General features: G+C 44.5%; 1 protein-coding gene across 1 annotated transcript in view; it reads right to left on the bottom strand.

The window, feature by feature from the left end:
- Nucleotides 1-12,979, bottom strand: part of LOC124005662 (chloride channel protein 2-like) — a 78,666-nt gene that overhangs the window by 40,699 nt on the left and 24,988 nt on the right. Inside the window, exons 4-8 of the mRNA XM_046315106.1 lie at nucleotides 9,338-9,466; nucleotides 9,011-9,144; nucleotides 6,495-6,572; nucleotides 1,200-1,278; nucleotides 400-525 (exon numbers count right to left, since the gene is read on the bottom strand). Of these exons, the coding sequence (XP_046171062.1) occupies nucleotides 400-525; nucleotides 1,200-1,278; nucleotides 6,495-6,572; nucleotides 9,011-9,144; nucleotides 9,338-9,466 (546 nt within the window). The remainder of the gene's footprint in view (nucleotides 1-399; nucleotides 526-1,199; nucleotides 1,279-6,494; nucleotides 6,573-9,010; nucleotides 9,145-9,337; nucleotides 9,467-12,979) is intronic.

Below are 12,979 nucleotides of genomic sequence, written 5' to 3'. Positions count from 1 at the left end.
CTGAAGAATGTTTAGGGAACATTATTGGAATAATCATGTCATAATGTCACACTGTAACTTCATGAAAGCATAGTGGGAATATTCCCTGCTTGTTGTTTTGCATGTTTTTGATAACATCTTCATCAACATTAGCAGAACGTTCACGGAATATATTCTCAGAGCCATTTATATTGCTCTCACATTTTGTTGTGTCAGTATGTTTTAAAAGTACTTGTACATTGTGTTATTACATTACCTGGTAACCTAAAGAGAATGTTTGGGGAATGTTCTGCGGTGGTTGTTACGTATGTTGTACACAACATTTTAGTGAACGTTATGAACGTGTTCGATAAAACCCGAACTATAACATAAGTTAATGGTCTGGGAATGCTCCCAGTTTGCTGGGTACACATGTCTTACCCTCGTCTCTGTTCCACACGGCCAGAACTCTGTACATGAAGGCAGTGACGGTAGCAGCGAAGAACCCTCTCCAGTAGTTCCTCACAGTGAAGAAAGTAGACATTGCCTCAATACTGAACAGCAAACCTATCACACACACGCATAGGCACACACAAACACACACACACACACACACACACACACATTACTCAGAAACACACAGGAATATTATTAGTAACTATGCCCCAATCAGGGGAGTGACGGGTGTAAGACTATTTCCAAGATAAATACACAACGAAGAGGACTGAAGGCCAAGAGGACTAAAGGTTAAGAGGACTAAAGGTCAAGAGGACTAAAGGTTAAGAGGACTAAAGGTCAAGAGGACTAAAAGTCAAGAGAGGACCATGGAAATAGTGTTTTTTCTGTAATAGGGAATTATTGATCGATGGGTCAGAGAAGTGGGAGGAATTTTTCTAGGCATTGAGCCTGAAATAGTATACTTGTTATTTGGCCATTGGCCCAGTTTTATTGCAAGGATTTCTAATTGGTCAACCACAGGCTAGGGCTGGGTTCTAAAACTACATCCTGTCCCTTTGTTCTGTGGAGAGAATCAATGAGGTCAGGGGAGAATGAACATCTACCTCTCAGCATAACATCTATAACATCTGTCCTCTTTGAATACACCTATTTTTCTCCCCCTGATTTGCTTTGGGGTCTGTGTTATTGAAGAGTAACATCAACTGCTAACAGGGGGGAAGAAGTAAACCTTCTCCGACCCAGCCAGTGTATCAGTCAGTGAGTGTTATGTTGGTGTCACTCACCTCCTATAGGGGCAGCGAAAACACAGCTCACCCCCACAGCACAGGCAACTGATAACAGCTCCACGTTCCTCGACTCATTCTGTAAGCACATAGGGAGAGGTGTGTTTACATTTACAGACACACACACACACACAGCCTGCGAGGTAGGCTGTTGTCAGGATGGATGTAGGCCTAGTAGTGTGGAAGGAGGCAGACATTGATGCTACATTTTTCTGCACAAGGTCAGGGCTTTTATGAGCAAAAATGGGGAATAAATAAGCACGAAAAGTAGGCTACTACATTATTTACAAAATAGTCAACAGGACAAAGAGCAATATCAACTGGATTTAAATAAATAAGTCAGCCCACTGACCTCCCCTAGGGCAGGCCTCAGTAATGCCTGTTAGCAATTAGCATGCACAACAGCAAGTATAGCCCAACATATCCCTGTCACAGCTGTTGTGACAGGGGAAAATTGGGATAATGCATTTCACCATGGAATATACAATTTCACACCAACAGGTTGGCATGAACAGTTAAAACATTGTGTTCTCCAACGCACCTCAGTTTGCCTGTCACAACAAGGAAATATGAAGAATTCTTCTCCAACTACCAGGACAAATAAAGTAAGCAAGCATTTATATTTCTTTAGCTTTGCAAGAGCGCTAAAGTGTTCATTCCTAAACATGATTACTTTGTAGGTAATATTTGAATGAACAAATGCATGGATGGAAGAGTAATTCATGTGGAATCGCAAACAAAAGCCATAAAATGAGGCATATTCATATACAGTACAGATACAACACATAGAGGAGGGGGGAAGAGAGAGAGGATGAGGGAAGGAGAGAGGCTAGAGGGAGCCGAGGGAGAGAAGGAAAATATTAACTTCTTATGGATGGGGGCAGTATTGAGTAGCTTGGATGAATAAGAGGTGCCCAGAGTAAACTGCCTACTACTCAGTCCCAGTTGCTAATATATGCATATTATTAGTATATTTAGATAGAAAACACTCAGTTTCTAAAACTGTTTGAATGATGTCTGTGAGTATAACAGAACTCATATGACAGGCAAAAACCTGAGAAAAAATCCAACCAGGAAGTGGGAAATATGAGGTTGGTCATTTTTCAACTCATTCCCTATTGACGATACAGTGGGATATTGGTCATTTTGCACTTCCTAAGGCTTCCACTAGATGTCAACAGTCTTTAGAATCTTGCCTGATGCTTCTACTGTGAAGTGGGGGCGAATGAGAGGGGAATGAGTCAGAGGTCTGCCAGAATGCCTTGAGCTCGTGACGCTCGTTGACGTGAGAGCAAGCTCTGTTCCATTGCATTTCTACAGACAAAGGAATTCTCCGGTTGGAACATTATTGAAGATTTATGTTAAAAACATACTAAAGATTGATTCTATACTTCGTTTAACATGTTTCTACGGACTGTAATGGAACTTTTTGACTTTGGCTCATAGTGAACGCACTTCGTGAGTTTGGATTTGTTTATCAAACGCGCTAACAAAAGGAGCTATTTGGACATAAATAATGGACATTATCGAACAAAACAAACATTTATTGTGGAACTGGGATTCCTGGGAGTGCATTCTGATGAAGATCATCAAAAGTAAGTGACTATTTATAATGTTATTTCTGACTTCTGTTGACTGCACAATATGGCTGATATCTTTTTGGCTTGTTTGGCCTCTGAGCGCAGTACTCAGAAAATTGCATGGTCTGCTTTTTCCGTAAAGCTTTTTTGAAATCTGACACAGCGGTTGCATTTAATTTTTTTTATTTATTTCACCTTTATTTAACCAGGTAGGCTAGTTGAGAACAAGGTCTCATTTGCAACTGCGACCTGGCCAAGATAAAGCATAGCAGTGTGAACAGACAACACAGAGTTACACATGGAGTAAACAATTAACAAGTCAATAACACAGTAGAAAAAAAGGGGAGTCTATATACAATGTGTGCAAAAGGCATGAGGAGGTAGGCGAATAATTACAATTTTGCAGATTAACACTGGAGTGATAAATGATCAGATGGTCATGTACAGGTAGAGATATTGGTGTGCAAAAGAGCAAAAAAGTAAATAAATAAAAACAGTGTGGGGATGAGGTAGGTGACAATGGGTGGGCTATTTACCAATAGACTATGTACAGCTGCAGCGATCGGTTAGCTGCTCAGACAGCTGATGTTTGAAGTTCGTGAGGGAGATGAAAGTCTCCAACTTCAGCGATTTTTGCAATTCGTTCCAGTCACAGGCAGCAGAGTACTGGAACGAAAGGCGGCCAAATGAGGTGTTGGCTTTAGGGATGATCAGTGAGATACACCTGCTGGAGCGCGTGCATAGGATGGGTGTTGCCATCGTGACCAGTGAACTGAGATAAGGCAGAACTTTACCTAGCATGGACTTGTAGATGACCTGGAGCCAGTGGGTCTGGCGATGAATATGTAGCGAGGGCCAGCCGACTAGAGCATACAAGTCGCAGTGGTGGGTGGTATAAGGTGCTTTAGTGACAAAACGGATGGCACTGTGATAAACTGCATCCAGTTTGCTGAGTAGAGTGTTGGAAGCAATTTTGTAGATGACATCGCCGAAGTCGAGGATCGGTAGGATAGTCAGTTTTACTAGGGTAAGCTTGGAGGGCGTGAGTGAAGGAGGCTTTGTTGTGGAATAGAAAGCCGACTCTTGATTTGATTTTCGATTGGAGATGTTTGATATGAGCCTGGAAGGAGAGTTTGCAGTCTAGCCAGACACCTAGGTACTTATAGATGTCCACATATGCAAGGTTGGAACCATCCAGGGTGGTGAAGCTAGTCACCAGAAGTGTATCTAAAGTTCCATGTATAACACTTGTATTTTCATCAACATTGAGTATTTCTGCAAATTGATGTGGCTCTCTGCAAAATCACCAGATGTTTTTGGAACTACTGAATATAACGCTGAGATTTTTTGAACAAAACATACATGTATTGTGTAACATGAAGTCCTATGAGTGTCATCTGATGAAAATCCTCAAAGGTTAGTGATTCATTCTATCTCTATTTCTGATTTTTGTGACTCCTCTCTTTGGCTGGAAAAATGGCTGTGTTTTTCTGTGACTTGGCTCTGACCTAAAATAATTGTTTGTGGTGCTGTCGCCGTAAAGCCTATTTGAAATCGGACACTGTGGTGGGATTAACAAGAAGTGTATCTTTAAAATGGTTTGAAATACTTGTATGTTTGAGTAATTTTAATGATGGGATTTCTGTTGTTTTGAATTTGACACCCCCTGCACTTACACTGGCTGCCTTCTTGGGATGGTACAGAGCAGCATACATATGCTGCTCTGTACCATCACTCATTCATATATCCTTATGTACATATTCTTTATCCCCTTACACTGTGTATAAGACAGTAGTTTTGGAATTGTTAGTTAGATTACTTGTTGGTTATCACTGCATTGTCGGAACTAGAAGCACAAGCATTTCGCTACACTCGCATTAACATCTGCTAACCATGTGTATGTGACAAATACAATTTGATTTGATTTGATTTGGGAATAATAATAATAATAACAGGAACAATGGTGGCCCTTTTGAAGCATGTGGGAACAGCAGACTGGGATAAGGATTGATTGAGTGTGTCCGTAAACACCCCAGCCAGCTGGTCTGCGCATGCTCTGAGGACGGGGCTGGGGATGCCATTTGGGCCTGCAGCCTTGCGAGGGTTAACACGTTTAAATGTTTTACTCACGTCAGCTGCAGTGAAGGAGAATTCGCAGGTTTTGGTAGCGGGCCATGTCAGTGGCACTGAATTGTCCTCAAAGCGAGCAATGAAGTTGTTTAGTCTGCCTGGTCCGCAACGGGCTGGTTTTCTTTTTGTAATCCGTGATTGACTGTAGACCCTGCCACATACCTCTTGTGTCTGAGCCGTTGAATTGCGACTCTACTTTGTCTCGATACTGACGCTTAGCTTGTTTGATTGCCTTGCGGAGGGAATAGCTACACTGTTTGTATTCTGTCATGTTTCCGGTCACCTTGTCATGATTAAAAGCAGTGGTTCGCGCTTTCAGTTTCGCGCAAATACTGCCATCAATCCACAGTTTCTGGTTTGGGAATGTTTTAATAGTTGCTGTGGGTACGACATCGCCGATGCGCTTGCTAGTGAACTCGCTCACCTAATCAGCATATTCGTCAATGTTGTTGTTTGACGCAATGCGGAACATATCCCAGTCCACGTGGTCGAAGCAATCTTGAAGCGTGGAATCAGATTGGTCGAACCAGCATTGAACAGACCTGAGCATGGGAGCTTCCTGTTTTAGTTTCTGTCTATAGGCTGGAAGCTACAAAATGGAGTCAAGGTAAGCTTTTCCGAAAGGAGGGTGGGGGAGGGCCTTATATGCATCGCGGAAGTTAGAATAACAATGACCCAGGATTTTACCAGCCCTGGTTGCACAATCGATATGCTGATAGAATTTAAGGAGTCTTGTTTTCAGATTAGCCTTAAAATCCCAAACTATAATGAATGCAGCCTCAGGATATGTGGTTTCCAGTTTACATAGTCAAATAACGTTCGTTCAGGGCCATCTGTGTCTGCTTGGGGAGGAATATATGCGGCTGTGATTATAATCGAAGAGAATTCTCCTCGTAGATAATGCGGTCGGCATTTGATTGTGAGGAATTCCAAGTCAGGTGAACAGAAGGACTTGAGTTCCTGTATGTTGTTATGATCACATCACGCCTCGTTAATCATAAGGAACCCCCCCCCGCCCCTCTTCTTACCAGAAAGATTGTTTCTGTCGGCGCGATGCGTGAAGAAAACAGCTGGCTGTACCGACTCCGCTAGCGTGTCTCGAGTGAGCCATGTTTCCATGAAGCAAAGAACGTTAGTCTCTTATGTCTCTCTGGAATGCTACCTTTGCTCGGATTTCATCTACCTTGTTGTCAAGAGACGACATTGGCGAGTAGTATGCTTGGGAGCGGTGCGCGATGTGCCCGTCTCCGGAGCCTGCCCAGAAGACCGCTTCGTCTGCACCTTTTACGGCGTCGTTGTTTTGGTTCGCCGGCTGGGATCCGATCCATTGTCCTGGGTGGTGGGCAAAACAGAGGATCCGCTTCGGGAAAGTGGTATTCCTGATCGTAATGATGGTGAGTTGATGTTGCTCTTAAATCCAAATAGATGATAAATAGATATAGCTATAGTGATAAGATGTACTGTGGTTTAGTTGTGAGGTCAGGGTATGGAAGTGAAATACTGACAGAGGCATATATAGTGTTGAAAGCTTATTAAGAACATATTGGTAACAATGTGGTGACTTGTGTGTACAGGTGTAGTTTACCTCATAGATTCCTCCAAACAGAGACATGAACTTGCAGAGAAGTGCAGCACCAAGACTGGCAATGTGAACAAACGGACTCTAGAGAGGAAGAAAGAATGACGTGAATTATTTCTTAAAACACTTGGTATATATATTTTTGTTACGTACTTAAAGAAAACCACATCACACTTAAACTTCAGTTTCACTCACCCCAGAATAAAAACAAGTCACATTTTGCCAAAAGGGTCAATGTAGTCCAGAGGTTTAAAACAGAAACATATCGGAAAGTGTGACACCCTCCAGGAGACTAACCTACTCCTGGTGTTGAGAAGAAACACTTCTCCCCAATACAACTAGTATCTTTCTCTCTCTCCCTCCCCTTCTCCACTTTGTTTACCTCTCAGAGAGGAGGAAAGGTGTCCAGTCTTTCTCTCTCCCTCTCCTTCTCCACTTTGTTTACCTCTCAGAGAGGAGGAAAGGTGTCCAGTCTTTCTCGCTCTCCCTCTCCTTCTCCACTTTGTTTACCTCTCAGAGAGGAGGAAAGGTGTCCAGTCTTTCTCTCTCCCTCTCCTTCTCCACTTTGTTTACCTCTCAGAGAGGAAGAAAGGTATCCAGTCTGTCTCTCTCTCCCTCTCCTTCTCCACTTTGTTTACCTCTCAGAGAGGAGGAAAGGTGTCCAGTCTTTCTCTCTCCCTCTCCTTCTCCACTTTGCTTACCTCTCAGAGAGGAAGAAAGGTGTCCAGTCTTTCTCTCTCTCCCTCTCCTTCTCCACTTTGTTTACCTCTCAGAGAGGAAGAAAGGTGTCCAGTCTTTCTCTCACTCCCTCTCCTTCTCCACTTTGTTTACCTCTCAGAGAGGAGGAAAGGTGTCCAGTCTTTCTCTCTCCCTCTCCTTCTCCACTTTGTTTACCTCTCAGAGAGGAGGAAAGGTGTCCAGTCTTTCACTCTCTCCCTCTCCTTCTCCACTTTGTTTACCTCTCAGAGAGGAGGAAAGGTGTCCAGTCTTTCTCTCTCTCCCTCTCCTTCTCCACTTTGTTTACCTCTCAGAGAGGAGGAAAGGTGTCCAGTCTTTCTCTCTCCCTCTCCTTCTCCACTTTGTTTACCTCTCAGAGAGGAGGAAAGGTGTCCAGTCTTTCTCTCTCTCCCTCTCCTTCTCCAATTTGTTTACCTTTCAGAGAGGAGGAAAGGTGTCCAGTCTTTCTCTCTCTCCCTCTACTTCTCCACTTTGTTTACCTCTCAGAGAGGAGGAAAGGTGTCCAGTCTTTCTCTCTCTCCCTCTACTTCTCCACTTTGTTTACCTCTCAGAGAGGAGGAAAGGTGTCCAGTCTTTCTCTCTCTCCCTCTACTTCTCCACTTTGTTTACCTCTCAGAGAGGAAATGTGTCCAGTCTTTCTCTCTCCCTCTCCTTCTCCACTTTGTTTACCTCTCAGAGAGGAGGAAAGGTGTCCAGTCTTTCTCTCTCTCCCTCTCCTTCTCCACTTTGTTAACCTCTCAGAGAGGAGGAAAGGTGTCCAGTCTTTCTCTCTCCCTCTCCTTCTCCACTTTGTTTACCTCTCAGAGAGGAGGAAAGGTGTCCAGTCTTTCTCTCTCTCCCTCTCCTTCTCCACTTTGTTTACCTCTCAGAGAGGAGGAAAGGTGTCCAGTCTTTCTCTCTCTCCCTCTCCTTCTCCACTTGGTTTACCTCTCAGAGAGGAGGAAAGGTGTCCAGTCTTTCTCTCTCCCTCTCCTTCTCCACTTTGTTTACCTCTCAGAGAGGAGGAAAGGTGTCCAGTCTTTCTCTCTCTCCCTCTACTTCTCCACTTTGTTTACCTCTCAGAGAGGAGGAAAGGTGTCCAGTCTTTCTCTCTCTCCCTCTCCTTCTCTACTTTGTTAACCTCTCAGAGGAGGAAAGGTGTCCAGTCTTTCGTTCTTTACCTCTGTTTCACTCCGTTTTAACACTCTCCGTTTTAACACTCACTCACATGTCTCCTCTCCTCCAGTGTATCATTGACTAATCTCAGCTCTTTCAAGATTACAATGATCAAATTTGATTTCCCTCTTCCACCCACCATCTCCTCTCCACCATCCTTTATCCCCCTCTCCTCTCCAATCCACCCTCCTTCATCCCCCCTCTCCTCTCCTCTCCTCTCCTCTCCTCTCCTCTCCTCTCCTCTCCTCTCCTCTCCTCTCCTCTCCTCTCCTCTCCTCTCCTCTCCTCTCCTCTCCTCTCCTCTCCTCTCCTCTCCTCTCCTCTCCTCTCCACCCTCCTTCACCCCCCTCTCCTCTCCTCTCCACCCTCATTTACCACCCTCTCGTCTCCAATCCACCCTCCTTCATCCCCCTCTCCTCTCCTCCCCACCCTCATTCACCCCACTCTCCTCCCCTCTCCTTTCCTCCCTCCTTATCCCCCTCCCTCCCTCTCCACTGTGACCAATGGGGTGGCCTGAGTGCAACGTGTGGCTGTATGACAGGGACACAGGACACGTGTAACCACAACCACATGCCTGTGTGTGTGTGTGCTTCACCGTGAGAACCACTTGTAGAGAGTGCGTGTGTTACCTCCTTGCCCAGAGGCATGCCACTGCCCAGGGCACAGGTGAGGCCGATGACTTTGGCCACAAAGGTTTTAAAGGTGAGGTATTCTTTCAGCACTACACCCCTCAGAATGGTCTTAATCTCTGGGATACCTGAACCTAGAGGGTGGAGGGGGAGAGGGGGTTAGTGTGTGTATGCTATGGTCAGTATGTGTCTGTGTCTGTGTGTGTCTGTGTGTGTCTGTGTCTGTGTGTGTCTGTGTGTGTGTGTCTGTGTCTGTGTCTGTGTCTGTGTGTGTGTGTGTGTGTGTGTGTGTGTGTGTGTGTGTGTGTGTGTGTGTGTGTGTCTTACCTACGGCCTGTGGGGCCAGTATCTGTGTGAAGCCAGCTGAGAAGGTGATGAGCACCACAGGGTAGGTGACCCAGGCTAGGTACTGGAGGAACACATTACTCTCCAGGTTCACATACATCCACTTCTGTGCTGTGGACACACACACACACACACACACACACACACACACACACACACACACACACACACACACACACACACACACACACACACACACACACACACACACACACACACACACACACACACACACACACACACACACACACACACACACACACACACACACCAAAATCAATTTGATGTCAATCATAAAGTAAAAGTACATCCAAAGTCATGCTTCAACTGAGACAGACAGAAGGATTAGTACCTCAACAACAGTATAACACGCATGACTCCCGTCCCTAAAAGGACTGCTTTACAGGGAGAGATCAAAAGTATGTGTGCCTGTGTGTGTGTGTGTGTGTGTGTGCGTGTTTGTGTGTATGTGGAGAAAGGGGATAAGAGGATGTGTCTATATGAGCGTCTTGCTTCTAGATTACTCTCTCTTCACTTTCTCCACATGCATCAGTCTCCCCCTTGGCACACACACAAAAATGCAGCAATGTGTGTAAATGTCTGTTTGACTGAAGACATGATTTAAAAAAATCAGAGGAGGTCATTTCTAATGGCAGAAGAAGACACACACACACACACCTGCATGTAGCTCAGGGAGACAGCAATTTGCACTGCAGCTCATCATGAACACACACCCTGGTTTGACGAGTGTATGTGCGTAAACCACAGTGTCTGAGATTATCTTGAGTGTGGCTTAATGTCTCCGTTAGCTGCATGCAGGAGATGTGTCAAATAAAATGATTCAGCCAAAGGAACAGTGTTTCAAGTTTTATTAGTTGTATGTACAGTTGAAGTCAGAAGTTTACATATACTTCGGTTGGAGTCATTAAAACTCATTTTTCAATCACCAAACTATAGTTTTGGAAAGTCGGTTAGGACATCTACTATGTGCATGACACAAGTATTTTTCCAACAATTGTTTACGGACCGATTATTTCACTTATAATTCACTGTATCACAATTCCAGTGGGTCAGAAGTTTACATACACTAAGTTGACTGTGCATTTAAACAGCTTGGAAAATTCCAGAAAATGACATCATAGCTTTAGAAGCTTCTTATAGGCTAATTGACCAAATTTGAGTCAATTGGAGGTGTACCTGTGTATTTCATGGTACCACATTCATCTGTACAAACAATAGTACGCAAGTATAAACACCATGGGAACACGCAGCCATCATACCACTCAGGAAGCGTTCTCTCTCCTAGAGATGAACATACTTTGCTGAGAAAAGTGCAAATCAATCCCAGAACAACAGCAATTGACCTTGTGAAGATGCTGGAGGAAACAGGTACTAAAGTATCTATATCCACAGTAAAACTAGTCCTATATCGATATAACCTGAAAGGCCGCTCAGCAAGGAGGAAGCCACTGCTCCAAAACCGCCATAAAAAAGCCCGACCACGGTTTGCAGCTGTACTGTTTGGCCATAATGACCATCGTTATGTTTGGTGGAAAAAGGGGGATGCTTGCAAGCCGAAGAACACCATTCCAACCGTGAAGCTCGGGGGTGGCAGCATCATGCTGTGGGGGTGCTTTGCTACAGGAGGGACTGGTGCACCTCACAAAATAGATGGCATCATGAGGTAGGAAAATTACGTGGATATATTGAGGCAACATCTCATGACATCAGTCAGGAAGTTAAAGCTTGGTATCAAATGGGTCTTCCAAATGGACAATGACCCCAAACATACTTCCAAAGTTGTGGCAAAATGACTTAAGGACAACAAAGTCAAGGTATTGGAGTGGCCATCACAAAGCCCTGACCTCAATCCTATAGAAAATGTTTGGGCGGAACTGAAAAAGTGTGTGTGAGCAAGGAGGCCTACAAACCGGACACAGTTCTGTCAGGAGGAATGGGCCAAAATTCACCCAATTTGAGGAATGCTACCCGAAACGTTTGACCCAAGATAAACCATTTCAAGTCAATGCTACCAAATACTAATTGAGTGTATGTAAACTTCTGACCCACTGGGAATGTGATGAAAGAAATAAAAGCTAAAAAAAAAATATTCACTCAACTATTATTCTGACATTTCACATTCTTCAAATAAAGTGGTGATCCTAACTGACCTAAGACAGGGAATTGTTACTAGAATTAAATGTCAGGAATTGTGAAAAACTGAGTTTAAATGTATTTGGCTAAGGTGTATGTAAACTTCCGACTTCAACCGTACATGGTATAAACCGTCCAACGAAATGCAAACTTGCTGTTCCCTTTGCAAAAATGCAACAACAATAAGAAATAATAAAAGACAATAATATGAACATAAAGTAAATGGTTCAGTAGAATAAAATAAACATTTTAGCATAAGTATAATACAGGACGGCACAATTTATGGTCCAATATGTACATGTGTTCTGGGGACGGGGGGGGGGCAAGTGTTTAAATTGTGCAGTATTTAGCAATCATAATAAGAGTCTGGTAAAAGCAGTGGTGTGTGTGTGTGTTGTGTTGTGTGTTGTGTGTTGTGTGTTGTTGTGTGTTGTGTGTTGTGTGCGTGCGTGCGTGCGTGCGTGTGTGTGTGTGTGCATGAGTGAGTGAGTGAGTGCATGTGTGCGAAGGTGCAGAGAATCAGAGCAGCTGGCCAGTCCAATTAAAGTGTTCTGCAGTATGATGGCTTGTAGATAGAAACGGTCTCTGAGCTTGTTGGTATCAGACCTCATGCTCCGATACCGTCTGCCACTGCGGGTGTGCGGGATCTTTGATGGTGTGGCGGGCCTTCCTCAGGCACCGTTTTGAGTAGACTGTGGATGGGTGTACTGGGCCATCTTCACCAACCGCTGGAGGGCTTTGTGGTTGTGGACAGAGCAATTCTCGTACCAGGCCGTGATGCAACAGGTCAGGACGCTCCAGATAGTGCAGGGGCAACATTTGGAGCGTACCCAGAATGGCATGCCGAATTTCTTCAGCTGCCTTGGGAATTTAAAGAGACTGTTGACAAGAGTGGTGGTGTTGATGGTCCATGACAAGTCCTCAGTGATGTGGATGGTGAAGAACTTTAAACTACTGACACTCTCTCTCCAGTCACATTGATGTGAATCAGGGCATGTTCCTCCTCTGCTTGCTGAAGTAAACAATGAACTCCTTGGTTTTGCTGACGTTGAGAGAGAGGTTGTTATCCTGTCACCACAATGCCACTTCACTTACCTACCTATTTAAAAGGCGACGACTGTGGTGTCGTCACCAACCATTATGATGGAGTTGGTATTGTGCAAAGCCACACGGTTGTGGGTGAACAGGGAGTACAGCTGAGGACACACCCATTGGGGGCCCCTGTGCTAAGAGTCAGTGTGGAGGCGGTGCTGTTACCAATCGCCACATGGTCTGCCCATCAGGAAGTCCAGGATCCAGTTGCAAAGGGTGGTGTCCAGACCCAGGGCCTGATCTTGGTGTCAGGCTTGGAGTGAACAATAGTGTTGAATGCTGAAATGTAGTGAATGAACAGCATTCTTGCATAGGTGCTCCTCTTGTCCAGATGTGTTACAGCCGTGTGAATAGAGGTAGGCAAATTGGAGTGGGTCC

Source organism: Oncorhynchus gorbuscha, linkage group LG19, assembly GCF_021184085.1.
Source record: "Oncorhynchus gorbuscha isolate QuinsamMale2020 ecotype Even-year linkage group LG19, OgorEven_v1.0, whole genome shotgun sequence".
NCBI lineage: Eukaryota > Metazoa > Chordata > Actinopteri > Salmoniformes > Salmonidae > Oncorhynchus > Oncorhynchus gorbuscha.
This window is presented reverse-complemented; position numbering and strand designations above follow the sequence as displayed.